We start from the raw sequence: 19,963 nt of genomic DNA on the forward strand, positions 1-19,963 counted from the left end.
ACAGAAACATTTTCCCCCACGCGGGACATCCCCACTTCAAGCTTTCGGGATGTCAGCCCCCTGCAAAAAAAAGTATATCAGGTTTACAGTACAGTTGTGTTTTATATTGTTACAGGCACTTAAACAGGATTCTTTGGTCCTTTCACAGGAATTCGCCACTCTGGCTTCTCTCATCAGAAACCACAAGTCTGCACACACCCATAACACCCCCTGCACTAAAAAAAAAAAAAACAAATCAAAAAAGGAAAAGATTCAGATCCATTTCAGGGCAGTGCAGATCTACCTCACCGGAACTCTACAATCTCCCCTCACACCCCCCACCCCATTCCCCATTGCTTACAGAAGTCATTAAGTCTCCCCATCAACGTCCGAGCCCCCGCAGCGCCGCACGTCCCATGATGGTGTGCAGCAGGCAGGCCTCGCTCCGACCGCCCCAGGAGCAAGGCCCTGAAGCGAGAGGCCGGGAAGTTTCCTTGCGTTGCAGTTCCGGGCTCCCCCCTGCCCCGGCTCCTCCAAACGAGGGAATACCTCGGGGGACAGCCCCTCAAGTTCGTCCCGGCTCAGTTACAGGGCAGCCACGTCGGGTAGGACTGGTTGCAGGGCAGGAAGGGCTGCACGTGGGTCACGTAGTAGTTGATGTTGATCTCGCTGACGTAGGGGGCCGGCTGGTAGTAGCAGGTGACGTTTGTGACGGTGGGGAGGATGTTCTGCTCTGCCAGGACCCTCACGGCCAGCGTGGCAATGAGGTTCAGGGTCTGCCTCCGCTCGTGTCCCATGAGGCAGACCGTGCTCTCATTGACCACCCGGTGCAGGGTCATCAGATAGTCATAGCGTTTGTCCTCCATGCCCACGAAGTGGCTCTGCAGGTAGCACTCCAGCTTCCTCTGCTGCTCGCCGATGTCGGAGAAGTCAATGAAAAACCTGGAGCACATGTAGCGCTGCAGCGCCTTCATATCCACCTCGGATTTGGGCTTGAAGCCCCTCACCAGGAGGTTGCAGTACTTCAGGAGCCCCCCGCCTCTGATCTCCTCCGGGTTCCGCGTGGCGATGACCCTGTTCCGCAGGTGCTCCATCGCCTCCTCGAAGTCCCCGTACATGCTCTCCCCGGTGACCGTGGGGTGGAAGTTCTCCGCCATGGGGTTCTCTGAGCACTCCCCGAAGAGCAGGAGGGAATCCAGGATGATCTGGAAGGAGTCCACGCTGAACTCGAACTGCCGCCTGAGGGAGTCCACGAACTTGAGCTCCACGTTCTTGCCGCTGTTGTTGGACAGCGAGATGAGGCTCCAGCGGTCGGTCTCGTTGCACACCTTCACCAGCTTCTGCACGTAGGCCTCCTTCAGAGTCATGGGGGTGATCTTGTCTTTGTTGACCCCCTCGGGGAGGAAGTCGAGGAGGCAATCCATCACCACGTCCTTCACCTGCTGGAAGACGTCTTCTGTCTTCAGATCCACGCCGAAGATGAGGTCGAGGTCTTTGTAGCCCAGCCCGCTGTCCTGGTGCAGGACGTGGCTGGCCGCCGAGCCGTTCAGCCGCACGTTGTGCACCGCGATCCCCTTCTTCTCCAGGCGGCTGCGGACAACCTAGGGGACAAGAGAGCGGCGGTGAGAAGCGGGCCTGCTCCCCCTGCTTATATGGGTCACCCCAGTGCAAGACGGCAAAATAAAGAGCAAATCCAGCAGAAATAGGTCACTTTGGAAGGCGTCCAGAGCTGTGTCAGCAGCCGGGGGGGGTCTACCTCACTGCTCCCTCACTGAGGGTTTCCCAGCACAGCTGTGTGCCCCCCCCCCCCCCCCATTGCCATCCCTGCTGGTCCTGTGGTGGGCTCTGCTCCTCGGGGCTGCAGCCAGCCACCCCCAGGTTCCCTCCAAGGGCTCTGGACACGGGGCGGCTGCCGTCCCTGCTGATCTCATCAGGGCTGCTCACTCATTTCGGCCGTCCCTTTTTACCTGTCAAGATTAATTAGAGGCAAATCAAGATGCCAGAAGCGCTCGAAAGCCCCGGCCAGGTGTATGCAAGTTCATGTCCTAACTAGTAAGTGTATCCTAACAATTTCCAGTGTGTCAGAGCTTCGTGCTGAACTTGGCGTGCTATCAAGCACAAGAGGCAGCTTTCATCTGCGGGGTGTTACTCCAGCGATGGTAATGCTCAGCCCTGGCACACCCACCCGTACCTGCGGAGCTTTGTTCATTGAGTACGAAGCTGAATCATTTGCCTGATTACTTAACAGGCAGCAGGCTGGAATAACCCTAAGACCATGCAAGAAACTGCCACGGACACAGCTTGTCATTTCCCTGAGCTCACAGAAGATGGGATGAGCCGCTGGAGGAAGATGCAAACCTCACCCCCCCCTCCTCCATCCCTTTCATGTCTCCCTCCTGCAGCCACAGAGCCCTGCGAACCTCCGCCTGCTCACCTGGTGCTGGAAGTGGGGATCCAACTTGGAAGAGCCCAACTTTGGGGCACAGACAGAGCAGTAATCCCACCAGGAGCCCGGCCCACCAGGGCACACAGCCCCCGTCCTCCTGGGGACACCCCCGTGCTGCAGCTCTGTCCTTTGGTTCAGAAGCAGCGTGGGGGTGAAGGACCGCAGCCCTCTGCGCAGCGAGATAGGGAGCTCCACTGACCCTGAGCTGCCCTTGCAGGGAGAAGATGTTTTGAAAAACGCTCCTACAACCGTCCCAAAACGTGTTAAATCCCAAGCCCGGGAGGCTGTTTGGTCTCCTGATGCAGCCACTCCGCTGGCATTTCCCCCTGCTCTCTGACATTAGGAACTGCTGCTCGGGCTGGAGTCGTGCCCGGGCTCCCGGCCAGCCCCACGGTGATGGTCACATGCTGGGCAACAGTCAACCAGGGAGCTACTCGCCATCACAAGTCCCAAGTCCCCACCAGCACACGAACACGCTCATCCCCTAAAAGCCAAATTTACTCCTGAACTGCTCCCGGGTTTTATCTACAGAGCAGCTGTCAGAGAGCCGAAGCCAGATGAGTTCTCCATGGGCCTGTAGGTGACTGCAGGTGGCCATCACTGAGCTATGTGCACAGGCACAGCTCCGTGGGGCTCAGTGCAAGGCGAGGTACAGGTCACAAAGCGACCGATGCAGAGCTGGGAAGTCTCATTCCAGTTTAACTTCCCAGACACAACCCAAGGATGGCTGCTCAATCCCACGCTGAGCTCAGGGGCTACAGAGCTTCAGCCCCATAACTGAGGCCCCATTCTGGGAGCTGACAGCTCTGCTAAGTATTGAGAAGGGGACGGAGGGGGAACAACCCCGCTCTGACCCCAAAGCCTCAGTGCTGAGCAGACCACCCCCCCCCCCAAGGTCAGGCAGCTCCAGTGGGGGCAGGAATGCGCTTTTCCCCAGAGGGGCAGATATTTGGAGGGTTACCCAGCTGCTGACCTGCTTCCCAAACCCGCGCCTCCCCTCCAGTGCGGTTCGGCTAATTGGCTCCGACAGGCGGCCGGCCCTACCCCAGCCCTACCTGCTGCTCCCCACTGTCAGCGAGTGCCTTTCGGGTTACTCCTCGCCATTAGTCAGCCCTAAACACCGGGCTCAGGGCGCCCATCCTGCAGGAAGGAGCTCGGGCAGCATCCCTCGGGGAAACGGAGGGGTGCGGGGTGACGCTGCTGTGCTGGGGCTGCTCCAGCACCGCCCCAACCCCACGACGGCTCCTGGAGGAAGGAGGAAGCTCAGCGCCGAGCTCCAGCAGCGCCGCACGAAGCAGCAACCCCAGGATCCCAAAGAAAGCCGTGCGGAGCCGCACTGGGGCACTCGGGGGGAGGTCTCCATCCCTAGGGCAGCCGAGCTCCGAACCCAGCAGGCGGGGCATTGCGAGAGCCGGCCGGGCTTCGGCTTCGCGAATATCCTTTGTAATTAGAAGCCAACATGCCCGATTTTACATTTGATGAGTCATTATCGAGGAATGAAGTTGCCTCCCAAACATGAATATGCATCAGCTTATTTGAACTACGCTGTCAGTTTAATATTAAACGCGGTTATGACTTTATGGTTAAACCAACAGAACTCTGGAATCGGACCGGGAGCCCCGTGCGGACCGGGGGCACCACCACGTGTAGGGCACACATGGACGGGGGGGGAGGGGGGGGGGTGCGACCTACGGGAGCGCAGCGCGGGGCTCCTCCCACTCCCCCCCACCCCCCACGACCGCGGCAGAGCCCCAAGAACCGCCCGGTTCTCACCTGCACGATGGTTCGGGGCCTCACGGACAGCGTGGGGAAGTTGCCGCGGCCGTGGATGGGGACGGTCTCGCCCAAGATCTGGTCCAGCCGCTGCACCTGCTCCCACGTCAACACGCTGAAGCGCTCCCCGGCGCGCTGCTCCGAGCAGCCCGCAGCCTCCGCCGCCGCCAGCATCGCCCCGCCGGCAGCTCCCCCCGGAAGCGGTGCGGAAAACAGCCGGAAATACCGGGCTGGAGGTGGGGGGGTGGGGTAGAAAAGGGGGGGGAAAAAAAGTAAAAAAAAAAAAACTAAGCCGGTGCCGAGCGGGGGGAGCTGCGGGCGGAGGCGGACCCCGGGGGGCGCTGCAGGGAACCGGTCCGCGCCGCTGCCGCTCCCGCCCGCCGCCGGCTGCGCTCGGCACTGCGCTCGCCCGCGCCCCGCCGCCGCTTTATATAGGCGCCCCGCCGCGCCCCCATTGGCCCGACCCCGCCGCCAATCGCTGCCGGGTCCCACAGCCCCTCCTGCGCTCTGATTGGTGGAGAAGGAAGGTCGGGGCTCGACGGAGCGCCAATCGGAAGAGAGGGAAGGGAAAGAGGAGGGGTGAAGACGGAGGGGGCGGGGCTCCGGCGGCTTGCCCCGCCCTCTGGCGCAGCCCTCAGCGTGGAGGGATCCCGGCGCCTTAAAGGGACCGCACCCGCGGGCGGGGGCTGGGGGGACACCCAGCCGTGATACCTCGGGATACCGCACTGATGTCCCGTTGATGTCTCGTTGACATCCCACACATGTCCCATCGATACTCGTTTGATATTCCATTGATATTCTATTGGCATCCGTTAATGTTCCATTGATACCAAATTGATGCCCTTCATACGCATCTCTTTGATGCCCCATTGATGTCCCATTGATCCTCCATTCACAACCCTGGGTGTCCCATCGATACCAAACTGATGCTCCATTAGCATTCCTTTCATGTCCCACTGTCATCCCATTGCTGTCCCACTGATACCAAGTTGACACCCCATTGATACCCTATTGGTGTCATATTGATACCTGCTTGACATCCCACTGATGCCCCATCGATATTCCATTCACAATCCATGGATGTCCCATTGATAACCAAATTGATGCCCCACTGACATCCCACTGACATCCCACCTCCTGCCACCCACCACCTTACAGTCCTTGCTCCCTCCCCAGCAGTGACACACAGCTCCACCCCCTATGGGGAAAGGGGGTGACACCAGAGGGTGACAGTGGGCTCAGAGTGTGCCCCATAACGCCCCGGGGGGCACCCACAGCTTTTGGAGGGGACACGGGGGTGAGCTGGATGGGCTGGGTGAACCCTGGGGCAGGAGTGAGGCTGCCAGGCAGGCCTGGGGGTGTGGGGTGTAGGGAGTGAAAGTGGTTTTCCGTGGAACTCTGCAAAAATCGCTGTTGCAAAACCCCTTTGATGACACCGGCAGAAGTGCTTTATCAGGAAGAGATTCCCAAGAGGTTGAGACGAGGCAACGTGCTTTAGAAATTGGGAGAGCGTCCCTTCCTTCTCCCATGTTCCATGTCCCCCATCCCACACCCCACGTCCCATGTCCCATGTCCAATCTCCCCTGTGCTGAGCCCCCAGTGCCCGGTGCCTGGGCAGTGGCCGTGCCCTGCGATGCCATGGGATGCACTGTGCCCGACAGCACTGAGCTGAGCACCCACTCCCAGAGCCCAGACTGTGGCGCTGGGGTGCCCTGGCAGGGTCCCTTGGCGTATGGCATGGCCAAGGGGATGGGAACAGGGGACACACTGGTGGCTCTGGGGAGAGCAGTGTCCCATTGGGGGCCCTTTCCCAGCCCTTGCGGGGTGCTCACCTGCAGAAGTGGGTGCAGGGCTGCAGGAGCAGGGCTGGGGGGAACCGAGCGGGGCTGGGGAGGGAACGGCCCGACCGAGGGGTGAGGAGAGGCCTCGGGGACACCCTGACCGCGTGGGACCGGCTGCCGCCCGCCTGCCATTGTGCAGGTGAGCCGCCTCCCTGAGCAAGCAGCTGGGACCCGGCCCTGCTCCACAGCAACCGACGTCACCCAGCGTCACCCCGGGCAGCAGCGACGCTCCCTTGTGCGCAGCAGAAGTCCCCGTGCGTGCGCTGCCTGTTCCTCTGGCACCCAGCGCCTGTCCCCGTGCATGCCCCGGCGTCTCCATGCCGCACGTCAGCTGCCCCTTCATGCACATCACTGTCTCTGCGTGCACGCACACGTGCCACCATGCAGGTGCCAGCAGTCTCCAGGTGCTCGCCTGTTGGCCCTACACACACAGGCCACCGTCCCCACGCCGTGCCCGCTGTCTCCATGCACATACCCGCCGCCCCGCGCCCGCTGTGGATTTAGGAGGTGGATCCCAGCTGCGTCTGCAACCTCCCTCGGCAAACACAGCTCCCGGCCGCCTCCTGCTTGCACCACCTGTGCAGGGGTGGCACCGAGGGAACCCTGCGGCTCCCAGAGCCTGGCTTTGTCCTCGGGGGAGCAGTGAGCTGTGAGGACGGGGAGGAGGAGGTGAGGATGAGGATGAGGTGAAGATGAGGAAGACAAGGTGAGGATGAGGAGGATGAGGAAGAGGTGGTGATGATGGGGAGGATGAGGAGGAGGATGAGGTGAGGAGGAGGAGGATGGGGATGCGGTGAGTATGAGAAGGAGAAGGTGAAGGTGAGGAGAACGAGGTGAGGATGAGGAGGATGAGGAAGAGGTGGTGATGATGGGGAGGATGAGGAGGAGGATGAGGTGAGGAGGAGGAGGATGGGGATGCGGTGAGTATGAGAAGGAGAAGGTGAAGGTGAGGAGAACGAGGTGAGGATGAGGAGGATGAGGTGAGGATGATGAGGAGGAAGGCCTTATCCCACCCACGAGCTGTAGCAGAGCACAGAGATGCCTGGCAAGATGAAGCAGCACACCCACATCCACAGTGCAGGGCGGTGGGCGCTGCCCTCTTGGGCTGTGGGGGCAGGGGGAAGGGAGGAGGAAGGGTTGGCAGAGTTCGAGCTCATTCATCCCAAAATCCAAAGGGAGGAGGAGGAGGAGGTCTGGGCAGGGGGTTTTGTGCAGCGGGTGGGGAAACTGTGGCAGGGGATGTGGGCAGCACCTCCACCACCCTCCCGCTGCCCCCAGCCCTTGGCTGAGTGACACCTGAGGGACACCTGAGGGACACCTGAGGGACCCCACCGAGGAGGACGTCCCCACACCAGCCAAGGCAATGCTGAGTCTGTCCCCACCCAGAGCGGGGGTCCCCGCGTGGCTCCCACAGCCATGTCTATGGAAATAACCCTGATGAATGATGGCTGTGATGCCACCCCAGGGAGGTGTCGTGAGCCACCGAGGGCCACCTCCAAGGGCCTGAGATGAAAGGAGCTGCAGGAGCACAGGGTGTTATTAGCACGGGTGACACAGAGCTGGGGAATGGCACCGTCACCTCCCCGGGCTGCGCACAACCCTACAGCCCCAAGCACCCCCGGAGCGGTGCCGGGAGCGGTGGCATTGAGCCCCATCCGGTGACAATGACGGTGTCACCACACTGTCCCCCAACCCCCCGCGGTGACCACAGATCTGCAATGGGGCAACCCAAATCCACGCAGCGCTCTCCCAGCAGTGCCCGTAGCAACCCGTGTGTCCCAACCTCAGTGGCTTCCCGGCAACGCAGCGCTGTTTGCGTGGCTTGACTTGGGATTTTAATCATGCGGTGAGCGACAGCCGTCTGCAGGGCTGCTGCTAATTGGAGCCTGCTAGGAAACCCCATCTGCCTTTCCCTTTGATATTTTCAGGCTGCAAGTGCTGCCTGAGCACAGCTCCAGGTGGTGGCACACACTGTCCCATTGCCATCCCATCACCATCCCATTGCCATCCCATCACCATCCCATTGCTGTCCCATCACCATCCCATTGCTGTCCCATCGTTGTCCTATCTCCATCCCATTGCCACCCCATTGCGGTCCCACTGCGATCCCATTGCTTCCCACTTGCCATCCCATCGCTGTCCCACTTCCATCCCATCACTGTTCCACTTCTATCCCATCACCATCCCATTGCCATCCCATCACCATCCCATTGCCAACCCACTGCCATCCCATCACCGTCCCATTGACGTCCCATTGCTATCCCGGCCTTGGTGCTGGCAGAAACTGTGCTGTGTTTGGGGTGGCCGTGGGGGGACAAGGGGCATGGGGACATGGCACGGCAGTGATGGGACAAGGGGCGTGGGGAGGCTCCCTGGGATCCATCCACCCCGTGGCCTCGTGCACTTCAGCGGTTGCTCAGTGTTGCCAGCCCGTCCCTGCAGGGATCATTAGTCCTCCCTCATTATAAGAAGTTACTCACCCTGAAGACAGACACAAGAATATCCTGGAAATGCCTCTGTTTGGCCACTTGTGGTGTTCAAACGATGACTGAAGCCAGGAGGGTGGCTGCACGTGATGCTGCCCGGCACGTGGCTGCTCCTGCCACCGCCTGGGGCCGTCCCGCTCCGTGCTGGGGGTCGGTGCTGCCGGGCTGGGCTGGCACCGCTGGGGTCCCCGGGCACCTCCAGCACCCAAAGCCACGCAGCGGTGGGACGCACCGGGGGTGAACCCATCCCGGGGGCACGGGGAAGGGGGGGGGGACCTGGGACTTCAGGTATTTTAAGCAGATGAGCAACGCCAGCCATTATGCGCTTATGGGATGGCAAGCGCGTGAGTCACGGCCTCGTTGAATCACGGCTCTAATTTGCAGCGCTGGAACACGCTCCGGTGATGACTGCCTCCAAGAGAGGGGCTCTGCTCCCCGGGGGCTTCTTCCCTGCGGGTGGGAGGGGGTGAGCGCCCCGTGGGCTGCGGGGCTGGGCTCAGGGCTGGTGCAGGGGACGGGGAAATCATCCCCGGTGTCCACCCAGGTGAAGGGCACGAGCTGAGCGCTCTCCCTTGGCTCATGGCACCGGGGGGGGGAGCACAGGACACCCCCTGTCTTACCCTGCATGTCGGCCACGCTGGGCTCCCCTTGGCTGTGGTGGTGTCCCCATAGGTGTGTTCACGTCCCCATGGCCATGCTGGTGTCAGTGTGGCTGTGATGATGTCACCATGGCAATACTGGTGTCCCCATGGCAATGCCGTGTCCACATGTCTGTGCTTGTGCTCCCATGGCCGTGCTGTTGTCCCCACGGCCGTGCTGGCTTTCCATCATCAGGGCCTGGAGCATCCCCCCCTGCTTCTGCACTAAGCACAGCTCGGGCAGGGACCAGCCCGACCGGGCGGGTGACACATTCACAGCTCAACGCCACACGCTTCCCTCTCCCAATTTAAAAAAAGAAAGAAGAGCAACACTGCGAGCAGCAGCCAGACCCCCCCGTGCCCAATGTCACCCCCTGCAGCCAGAGCAGGGCGGCAATCCAGGAAGGGGCTGGGGATGTGAATGCAAACGATGCGGGGCAGTGCAGCCCCCGGGACAGGGGAAGGGCGGGGGGGAGAGGTCTGGGCAGCCAGAAAAAAAAACCAAACAAACGACACTACAAATGAACATTAATTTATTAGAATATTCATGAAAAAAAAAAAAAAAAAAAGAATCTCTTTACACGTGTGGCGTTTTTTTTTTTTGTTTTGTTTTTGTTTTGTTTTGTTTTCTTTTCTTTTTTTTTCCTTTCTATACAAGAGAATTGTCATTGCTTCTTTTCTCCCTCCCGGAAGCAGAGCGCGTGCGCGCCGTTGGGATGGCACATGGACAACACGGCCACCCGCGTGCTGCGCCCAACCCGGGGCTGTCTTTGGTTCAGGAGCAGCCAGCGCTGCTTCCACCCCCACGTGGGGCTGAAGGAGGGGACATGCACGGGGCCGGGGGGGCGGGGGGGCCGCTCGAAGCGCGAGGGGAGCGGGGACCCCCGCACGGCTATAGGATATTGATTGAACGAGAGCCGGCGTGAACGCAGCGCTGGGGATAATGGTGGGCAGCAGCCGGCCCTGCGGGGAACGCAGCCACGGATGGGGAGCGCCGACGCGGAGCCCGGCCCCCACCTCCACGCGCCGCACCCTGGGGTCGGGGGGGGGTGCAGACACGCAGCAAGCAAAGGGAGAGGAGAAGCCCCCGGTTCTGCAGCCGCAGCCCAACGCCGCATCTGCGGGAGCCGTCCCGTGGAGTCACTGCGGGTCGGGGCCACCTCCGGCAAAGCCCCGCGCCGGCCCCACCGGTCCTGGAGCCCGGGGAGCGTCCTCGCCCCGGGGCCGGGTCCCTCCTGTCCCGGGGGCTCCATCCTGCTCCTCGGGGCCGCTCCACGGCTCGCTGGGCAGGGCTGTCCCCGCAGCTCCCGTCCGTCCAGGACGGTCCCCCCTTCCCAAACCCGGTGTGTAGTGATAGAGGAACCCGAAAGTGTGGGGGAGCAAAGAAAGAAAACGAACGAAGAGAGAGAGGGAAACCGGAGGAAGGAGCGGGCAGCCCCCGCGCTACTGCCCCTTGGGGATGAAGGGTTCCCCCTCCTCGGGCTCCTGCCGCGGCCCCGGGTCGCTCAGGCACCGCAGCATCCGCTGGCTGCTGGGGCTGTCGCTGGTCCCCGGGGTGAAGACGTCGTCGGTGCCGGGGGAGGAAGGCTCCTTGGCCCGCATCACCAGCCCCTCCTCGTCCTCCTCGGGGGAGGGCGGCAGGCCGCCGCAGCCCTTGGGCACCTCGTTGGGCAGGTCCACCGACTCCGGGGACTGCGGGGAGGCCGGGTCGATGGTGATGATGGGCAGGTTCTCCGAGTCCGGCTTGGGTTCGTAGGCCAGCGGGTCTGGGGGGGTAGGGAGGGGTCAGGCAGAGCGCAGCTCACCGTGAGGCGGTGCCGTAAATCGGGTCAGCCTGGGGAGCTCCAGCAGGACGGGGGGGGGTCCCGGGGACCCCCAGCCAACGCTCTGCAGGTGTTTGGGGTTCGCACCCCGGGGCTCGCTCTGATTTCGGAGCTGTTTCTGATCTCCGCATCCCATTTGGAGGCACCCGGCGGAACAGCGCTGCTCGCACAGATTGCGAGGGGCGAAGCTGCCCTCTGCCGAGCAAACACCGCCTCGGCAAGCAGCAAGCGCCGCGCTGCGCCCTCACCGCCAGCCGCCTCCGCTCGGGTTCCTCTCCTGCCGCCTAGCTGCTTCCCCGGGGATGCGCAGGGCAGAGGAGCAGACGGGCACAGGACAGCAGAGAGGACGTGGGACAGCACAGGGACATAGACAGCAGAGGGACACAGAGCAGCAGAGAGGGGACAACGGACAGCAGAAGGGACACAGGACAACAGAAAGGACAGAGGACAGCAGAGGGGACGTGGGGCAGCACAGGGACATGGACAGCAGAGGGACACAGGACAGCACAACCTCCGAGTGCGTGCGCACTCAGTGATGCTCAGCACGACACCAACACCTGCGTGTCCCCACCAGCTCGGTCCCCCCCTACCTGAGCCGATGCGAGCCCGGGACATGGTGGGCGAATCGATCTTGTTAGTCGGCACCGTCAGGTAGATGTTCTGCAAGCAGAGCGCAGGGAAAGCAGCATGAGGGGCTGCCTGCAGCACAGTGGTTGGGGCCAGTGGGGGAGGGGGAGCGGGGAATTGACCCCGAGTCTCAGGGATGAGCAAGAAGCAGCAGTGGGACGCAGTGGGTAAATGCGTGCGTCCTCCCAGCCGTGCTGCACGCGCTTGCCCTGCATCTGCCTTCATGCTGCAATGAGCAGAGGGCAGGGACGGCTGTAGTGGAACCCCATGCAGGGGTGTCATGGGACACCGGTGCCCTTCCCAGGCTGGAAGCCCCGTCCACTTCCATGCCCGCCCCGTCCCACCCCAGCATCCCCTGGACACCTGGTGATCCGCGTGCCGGATTTTCTGCCTCCGCAGGACCATCTGGTTCCAGGCTTCCTCGTAGGGGTCAGCCACCAGCGTGTGCCGGTTGTAGGATCGCAGCTGTGAGAAGGCCCGAGAAAAGGAGACGGGTTGAAAAACTCACGGAAAGGCAAAGGAAGGTCAGGAAGGTCACGGCACCGTTACCCTTGGAGATGGGATGAAACAGCCGCCCCTGGGCAGGACACGTCCCTTCCCTTGTGGCTCATCCCATGGGATGCCTGATCTCAGCCACCACGGTGCAGTAAGGGCTCGGGCAACAAGCCAGCCTCCCCTCAGCACCGTCCCAGGGCCTCTAAGGGAGGGAACGCAGACTGGGAACACACGGGGCTGGACTCAGGACGGGCAGAGGGGCACGGCTGGTGCGGGTGAAGCGCACAGCTGGTGCCGAGGGCTGCAGATTGAAGGCCACCCCAGGGAAGCAAAGGGGGAACGTGGGGCGAGGGCACAGCTCGGGGCACGCCTCACCCTCTGCCTGGTTTTTTGCAGGTTGTTGCGAAGGATATTCCGGATCTCCTCCTCCTTGTCCTTGGACAGGGCCGGAACGGCGTGTGTCATGGAGGGTGTCGTCTTGGGGTTGATGTTCCTGCATGGACAGACAGAGCTCAGAGTCACGGTGCCACGGCACACAGCAGAGCTGAAGGGCTGCGTGCCCCGGGGCCACCAACGGGCAGCGTTCACCCTGCAGCCCAGGCCATGGGGAGGCACGCGGTGGCTGGGAACTCACTGGATGGAGACGGCGGAGACGGTGGAGGGGATCTTGCCCAAGCCCCCGCTCTCCACCAGCTCGATTGCCTGCTTCATCTCCATCTTGTGATAGAAAGCGATGAGCTGCGGCTCCTTGGAGCGCTCTCCGGCGATCAGGCACTTCTTCACGTACTTCTTGTTGAAGCGATTCAGCCTTCCCGACGCCGTGGGGAAAGGAGAGGCGAGCACGTCACATCTGCCCTTACCCCAGCACACCCGCTCCCCTGCGGATCGTTCCCCCCAGGCGCAGGTCGGGACCCCCCCCGTAGCCAGGCAGACCCCACAACTCGCAGCCCCGAGCTGCAGGAGTTCCCCTCCTTGCACGCAGTGTGGCAAAGCGGTGCAGCCCCGCACCTCGCTCACACTCAGCCCAGCACCGTCATTCACTGGGAAGAGCGCACGTGGCTCCCACGGCCTAAGGAAAACCCCAGCCCAGGGCTGCCAGGTGGCAACTCAACCCTGCCCCCGTCTCACCCCTAGTCCCCCGAGCCACCAAACCTCCCTCCTCACTTGTCTTTCCAGTGGTGATGCCCGTAGTGACCACAGATATCCTCGATCCCCGTCAGCAGGTGATCCAGGAACTGCAAGAGAAGGCGCAGGGCACGGGCAGCTGGTGGGCCGCCACCGCCTCTCCCCCACCACCCCACACTGACACGGGGTGACGGCACTCAGCGGGGTGTGACATCAGGGCTGTGGGGCCGGGGGGGCCTCGGGAGGGCGGCAGGGTCCTACGCAGCTCAGGCAGAGAGGGGAGGTCTGGGTCGGAGCGGGCATCGGACGACACAGAAGGGGAGAGCCCTCGCTCCGTCCCCCCTTACCTTGGGCACCACTTAGGGGCAGCTCCCGCTCTGTGCACCCGCCCGGGTACAGCGGTGGAGGTGGCAGAAGCAGAGAAAGAAGAGGGCTAAGGCAGCGAAGGGACGCGCGCGCCAAGGGCCGGTAACGCGGCGTTACCTGCGTGTGGATCTCCTCGTTGATGGAGCGCTTCGTCTCCTGCTTCTTCTTCACGGCGAGCAGGTCCACCAGCGGCCGGATGGTCATGCCCTGGGGAACGGGGCGGGAGGGTCAGACCCCGGGCAGCTTGATGTGGTGGGGGGCAACCAGCCCAGGGCACGGGGCTGGGGCTGGGTGGGCTCTAAGGTCACCTCCCACCCCAGCCCTTCCACGGCTGTATGATGCTATGAGGGTGGCACGCTCCTGGCTTTCACCACCCCCACCCCCCCCACACGGTGCCCCCCCGGACCCACGTGCCGCCCGCGTGCTACCAACCTGCACGAAGACGGTGAAGAAGATGACGGTGATGATGGCCGTGAGGAACATGTCCCTCATGTTAAAGTGCTCGTAGTCGAGGAGGTAACAGAGCGAGAAGGCGATGGCCCCCCGCAGGCCCCCGTAGGCAATGATGAACTGATCCTTCGGCGTCAGCTTCACGATTCGGAACTTGTTGATGAACCAGGTGAGGACCAGGACGCCTGGGGGAGCAGGGCAGGACCGCACACGATGAGATGGTGAAGGAAGCCCCCAGACCTGAAGAACCCCCCCCGGGCCCAGAGCAGTGCCATACCCTTTAACGTGAGGGATACGTTCCTCATACCCTTGAGCGCACGCGCGTCCCAACCCCGTGCCCAGCACGAACTTGGCCTTGCTCCATCTTCCCACAAAGCCAACCACCAGCAAAGCCCACTGAGGAGCAGTGCTACCCAGTCAACTCCAGTCTCCCCAGCAAGGCAAACTGGGACCTGGGAGCCCTGAGAGGAGCCCACAACCCAGGACCAGTCCCAGGGACTCGCCACCACATCAAGACCTCACCTAGAACCCTCGCGATGAGGCAGAAGAGCAGCGTGCTGATGACGAAGGTCCAGTTCCAGTAGTGCTGGCCAGCCACGGTGGAGACACCCAGGAAGATGAAGATGAGGGTCTCGCTCACGCTGCTCCACATCTTGAGGAAATACTTGATGGTGGTGTGGGACTTGTGGGAGATGTTGGCTTCCACGTAGGGACGCATGACCACGCCGGAGGCGATGAGCCTAGGGGCAAGGTAGGGGCACTCAGCAGCCGTGGGGACAGTCCCAAGCCCTGGCCCTGCAGGATGGGGCTGGTGAGAGGCCAGGGCTCCAGGGAAGGTGACATAAGGATTCTCCTTCCCCCTGGTAGGGCAGCATTGGAAGCAGGCAGCACAAACCCAGCGCATTCTGAGCGCTCAGCAGGCCCTGCCTGCCGCCACGTGCCTGGAGGAATGGGAAATGGGCCGTCAGTGCTTTGGGATCTGTGGGACAGCTCAAGCGAGTCTCTCTCCCCGCTGCCTTCACGCACACCCAAACACAGCCCTGGCCACGCTGGGACTGCTACGGCCATTACATCAGAGCAAATCCCCCCAACACCGGGGTCCCGCCCTTGGGGACAGGAGGGCATCTCATCCCACCCGCGCCCAACTCACGCCATGATGCCGGACAGGTGGAAGAGCTCGGCGGAGAGATAGGCCATGTAGCTGTAGAGGAAGACGAAGAGGGGCTCGATGACGCGGATGTTGGAGGTGAAGCGGGACGTGAAGGCCGCGATCAGCCCGTAAATGACGCCCACGAAGACGCCGCCCAGCGACACCACGAAGAAGCTGAAGAAGCCAAGGACGATGTCGATAACGGTCACTTGCTCGAAGTTGGCAAACTCCTCAAAAAGGTGGTAGAGGACCTGGGAATGAGAAGGGAGAGGGGGTTTCAAACTGCCCCACGGGCAAGAGATCCCCTCACCTCAGAGCTCTGCTTAGGGACCGTCCTTAGGAGAGCATGGGAGGGACGCGTGCAGCCCCCCAGCGCAGCACGCCCATGTCACACAGAGCTGGATGCTGTGCTTCACCCAGCAGAAAAAGCTGGCGGTGCTTTGCTGTGTCAGACACAGCCACACAGAGGGACACACGTCCAGGACAGCTCTGTTCTCCGCTACAGGCCCGGCTGCTGTCCCTGCGGGGGCTTCAGGCAAGGAAGACCCAGCAAGAGACCGTTCCCACTTCCCAATGGATAAACGAGGCCACCCAACAGCCACGTGGGGAGAAAAGCCAACAGCTGCCCCTGCTCAGCGCAGGGAACAGCCCAAACCTTCGTGCTGTTTTGTAGCTGACGGGGCAGCCTTGCAAGGAGCCCACCCTGGGCTGCATCTCTCACTCCTGGATGTGTTTACTGGAGAGATTTTAAAGCAGGAAGAGGAAACTGGCTTCCGAGCATCCTGCAGGGTACTTGGAGCAGTGGGAGGGCAGGGTGCCAAGCCCAGCATGCCAGAGCTGGTTCCTAGGGCCTGAGCGGGGACAGATGTGAGAGCAGAAGGCAAAAGCATTCCCCAGGGATGGGAGCGAGGACACAGCCCAGGGCAAAAAGGGAGAAAAGCTCCTGGGAAAAGCCCTGTGCTGGGACAGCGTGTTCCTCCTCACCCTCTGCAGAGCAGAGCAGATGGGAGGTGGGAGCAGAGCCAGGAAAAAGCAGCGGGCTGGGAGTAAACGTAGAGGTCAGCACTGCAGGGAGGAGGATGACGGCCACGCCAGCACCTGGACACAGCTGTCCTTTGGGAACAGCACGGACCCTCTGCGCTCCTGACCGCTTCTGCTGGGCGGGCAGCAGGACGAGGGCCAGAAAGCAGCATGCCCCGCTCCCTGCCCTGACCCCACGTCCCACGGCTGGGGGGCAGAGCGAGCCAGCAAAGCTCCCCGAGATGCAGGAGAGCGCTGGGCACGTGCTCTTGGCCATCCCCAAACCGCCAAGTGAAGCACATCGCCTCAAAGCACCTCTGCGGCGTTTTCAGCTGCTATATTTAGCTCTGCACCCGCAGAAGTTCGGAAGCGCAGCACCGCAGCCCCGCAGCCCAGCAGCATCCGACAAACAGCGAGGATGGAACCGGTCCCGGTGCCCCCCCAAAAGCAAACCCCGTCCCCTCGTGCCCCCGCCGCCTCCGCTTACCACCGTGACGGCGTCGTTCAGCAGGGACTCCCCGAAGACCAGGATGTGCAGCAGCTCGTTGATGTGGATCTCCTCGAAGACGGCCAGCACGGCCACCGGGTCCACGGCCGAGATGATGCTGCCGAAGAGCAGGTTGGCCAGCAGGCCGATGTGGTTGAGCCCGGTGCCGCCGATCTGGCACACGGCGTACATCAGCCCGCCCAGGAAGAACGCGTTCCAGAGCGTCCCCACCACGGCGAAGATGAGGATGGTGCCCAGGTTCTCGGTGAACTGCCGCAAGGGGAGGAAATAGCCGGCGTCCAAGATGATGGGAGGGAGGAGGAAGAGGAAGAAGATGTCCGACTTGAGGATGGGGGGCTTCTCGCCCACCGCTTTGATGAGCCCGCCGACCAGAAGGCCCACCACGATGAGCAGGCAGCTCTCGGGAACCACTTTGGACACCGAGGACATGACGTGGAAGCCTGGAGAGGAGAGAGCAGAGTGCACGTTGGCTACGGGAACGGAGGATGTGGGAACGAGGGACCTGCTCCCCAGCCCTCCCGGCAGCCTTTAAAACCTTTCGCTCGCCTCAGTTTCCCCTTCTGCCCTGTGCTCCCAAGCTGTGAAGTGGAAACTGGAAACTGGGCTGACATACAGTGCCACTGCTCATCCCCACAGCACAGAGCCCAGGCCAGCGAGGGGGGGTTCAGCAGACCCCCGGCCCCGTGCCAGCGCCGGCAGCACGCGCAGTGCTCACACAAGCTGCTGCTGGCTCCAGCTCTTCCCAACAGTTACTCATCCCCAGCACATGTAGGCGCTGGCATTTACCTCCCGTCAGACCGACACGGGGCTCATGCTGTGCCCCATGGCACAGCCCCATCCCTTGGGCTGCCTCTGGGTCATTGCAGCCCCCAGGTCCACGCAACCCCCTCCAACCCATCCCTGCCGGAGGGGCTGCGGAGACGGGGACGGCTTCCCTGGATCCTCTCCCGGGATGTGTAACGATGACTTTGAAACGAGGCACATTTGTTCCCTGGCAAGGGGACGGGTTTCCAATCAGGCACCGCTGACGCCGCGTTCCGTCGTTCCTTCTGGCCGTGCCATCTGCACGCCGTGCCGCAGCGGATGGAGTCAGACCCTCGGCGGCGACGCGGGCGGCTCAGCACCGGCACGCTGCCGGCTCAGCCCCCCCTCCTTCTTGTGCAGCACAAACATGTCTGGAAAGTGAAAACGATTCCCCCCGTGCCTCCCCGAGCGCCAGCCGTGAGCCAGCTGCCGGCGACGAGGATGGAGCAGACCTCATGTTGCTGCTCTGTGCCACGCGAGCACCGCAGCGGCTGCAGGGCTCCTCACAGCCAAAGCCCCGCGTGGGTCTGGCACGGCCTCAGTGGGGCTCTGGTGGCTCTGGAAGGTTCCAGGTGCTGCAGTGAGGGGCGAGGAGCCTGGTTTCTGCCTTGGCTTTGTTACAGCGAAGCCCTGTGCCCAGGGATGGCAGAGGGGCAGTTCCCTGGAGCAGGTTCCCTACAGCAGCAGCTCGTGCAGGAGAGCGTCCTGGTACCACCAGACAGAGCCCGGCCCCATCCTCCTCACTGCCACCCTGCAGATTCCATCAGTGCTCTCAGATCCTTCTCTTCCCCAGGGAACAGCCCTGGAGCTCTGAGCCTGTCCCCATCAGGAGGTGCTCCAGGCCCTCACCACCTCTGCAGCAGTGACACATGTGAGGTGCAGAGGGGAGGCGAGTGAGCATCCCTCCTCCTAGCACAGCTCACTGCAGATGGCACTCGGAGCACACCTCAGCATAAGCCAGCCCCACCACAACCAGGTGGAAAGCGACGCAGGCAGCAGGAAGCCTGCAGCAAACCGGCGCTCACTCGCCGAGCACATCCAATTAGGAATAAAACACCAACGCTGACAATTAAGCATCTCTCACTCCTTCCCCCCGGGCCCCGGGATCCCATGAAACCGGATCTTTCACGCGCTGACGTGAATTCGGTGTTTTAGGTCCCTAAGAACGCACTCAGACGGGCTGCATGTGAACCACGCCTCTGATTCCATGGGGGCAGCTCCTCCGCTATCAGACATCGCGTGTATCCAGAGCAAGAAGGGCTGAGTAAACACCAGCCCCGAGAGCAAACAAGGAAATGTGCAAGCTAATGGGCTCTGCCCCCGGGGATCCTCGGCCGTGCACCCTGCCCGCAGCCCGGCTCGCATGGGGCAGAGCGGCCGCTGCCCTGCAGGGTGAGCACGGGCTGAGGTTTGGGTTAGGGCAGGGCGCTGGGACCGGCTCTGCAGCCTTCACGCCAGCCAAGGTCAAGTGCAGCCCAAGCTCCAAAGGGCGTGAAATCATCGCCTTCCATCGTGGAGATCTGGGGCTGCTTGCGAGGCAGCACCCGCGCTGCAGAGGAGTTTGCTCTGCACCTCCTGAGCGCGGGGCGTCTTCATGTCGGTGTCAATACATCTGCACGGGGCTGCTTCAATCCCAGCACAGCCAACCCAGGGCAGCAACACAACTCCCCGCGCTACCGGCGGCGAGCACCAGCAGCTCCTGCAGGGCAGCTACCTTTCCCCTTGCTGCACGCTGCCAGCTGTGGATGCTAAGAGCGGACCTCCAAGCGCGGCCCCATCACCGTGAGCCTCCGTGTGTCCCCGGGCACAGCGGAGAGGTGAACGCTGATGGCAAGACGTGGAGCTGCCACGAGAGAGAGCTCCCGGCGGCCCACCCACGTGCTGACAAGCAGGACCTGGCTGCCCTTCCCCAGCCCCTCAGTGCTGGTGGCTGCGGTGCCATGTAAATATTTACTCCCAATCCAACCGCCCGGGACAGGTTCCAGCCTCCACGTGGTTTTATCCTCCCTCAGCCGTAACCGGGTTACGGCAGCGCTGTCGGACGGGTCGGACGCTGTGCCCGGTGTTATGTAAGCTCCTTCCCGCGGCGTCGGCTCCTTCTCTGCCTCCCGGCCCCAAACGTGCCATATCTGAGCTGCATGCTGCCTGAGCCATATCTGAGCTGCACGCTGCCCGAGCCACAGCTGGGAGGAATGCGGAGGGACAGGATTTGGGGACGGAGGGATGGGACAGGGAGGGATGCCCCGTGCATCAATCCAATCGCCCTGTGCATCAATCCAATCACCCTGTGCATCAATCCAATCACCCTGTGCATCAATCCAATCGCCCCATGCTGCTCCCAGCGATTTGGAAATGTCCCGAGGCTGCAGGCACCGCGTGCCCATGGGGGTGCAGGGATCTGCCCCCCCTGCACGGCCCCGTCCCACCCACCC

General features: G+C 62.4%; 2 protein-coding genes across 2 annotated transcripts in view; both read right to left on the reverse strand.

Annotated features, from left to right (window-relative positions):
* Nucleotides 83–4,586, reverse strand: FAM46B (family with sequence similarity 46 member B). The gene is made up of 2 exons (XM_021375541.1): nucleotides 4,199–4,586; nucleotides 83–1,580 (listed from the first exon to the last, which is right to left on the reverse strand). Exons 1-2 carry the CDS (start codon nucleotides 4,370–4,372, stop codon nucleotides 561–563), a joined length of 1,194 nt encoding a protein of 397 aa, XP_021231216.1. The 5' UTR covers nucleotides 4,373–4,586; the 3' UTR covers nucleotides 83–560.
* SLC9A1 (solute carrier family 9 member A1) overlaps nucleotides 9,768–19,963 on the reverse strand; it is a 19,506-nt gene continuing 9,310 nt past the window's right edge. Inside the window, exons 2-12 of the mRNA XM_021375382.1 lie at nucleotides 16,707–17,167; nucleotides 15,200–15,450; nucleotides 14,572–14,789; nucleotides 14,032–14,234; nucleotides 13,717–13,806; nucleotides 13,273–13,343; nucleotides 12,743–12,916; nucleotides 12,484–12,601; nucleotides 11,977–12,078; nucleotides 11,577–11,646; nucleotides 9,768–10,929 (exon numbers count right to left, since the gene is read on the reverse strand). Coding sequence (XP_021231057.1) covers nucleotides 10,607–10,929; nucleotides 11,577–11,646; nucleotides 11,977–12,078; nucleotides 12,484–12,601; nucleotides 12,743–12,916; nucleotides 13,273–13,343; nucleotides 13,717–13,806; nucleotides 14,032–14,234; nucleotides 14,572–14,789; nucleotides 15,200–15,450; nucleotides 16,707–17,167 — 2,081 coding nt within the window. The 3' untranslated portion in view covers nucleotides 9,768–10,606. The remainder of the gene's footprint in view (nucleotides 10,930–11,576; nucleotides 11,647–11,976; nucleotides 12,079–12,483; nucleotides 12,602–12,742; nucleotides 12,917–13,272; nucleotides 13,344–13,716; nucleotides 13,807–14,031; nucleotides 14,235–14,571; nucleotides 14,790–15,199; nucleotides 15,451–16,706; nucleotides 17,168–19,963) is intronic.

The sequence above is a fragment of the Numida meleagris genome, chromosome 22 (genome assembly GCF_002078875.1).
Source record: "Numida meleagris isolate 19003 breed g44 Domestic line chromosome 22, NumMel1.0, whole genome shotgun sequence".
In the NCBI taxonomy this organism is placed as follows: Eukaryota; Metazoa; Chordata; class Aves; order Galliformes; family Numididae; genus Numida; species Numida meleagris.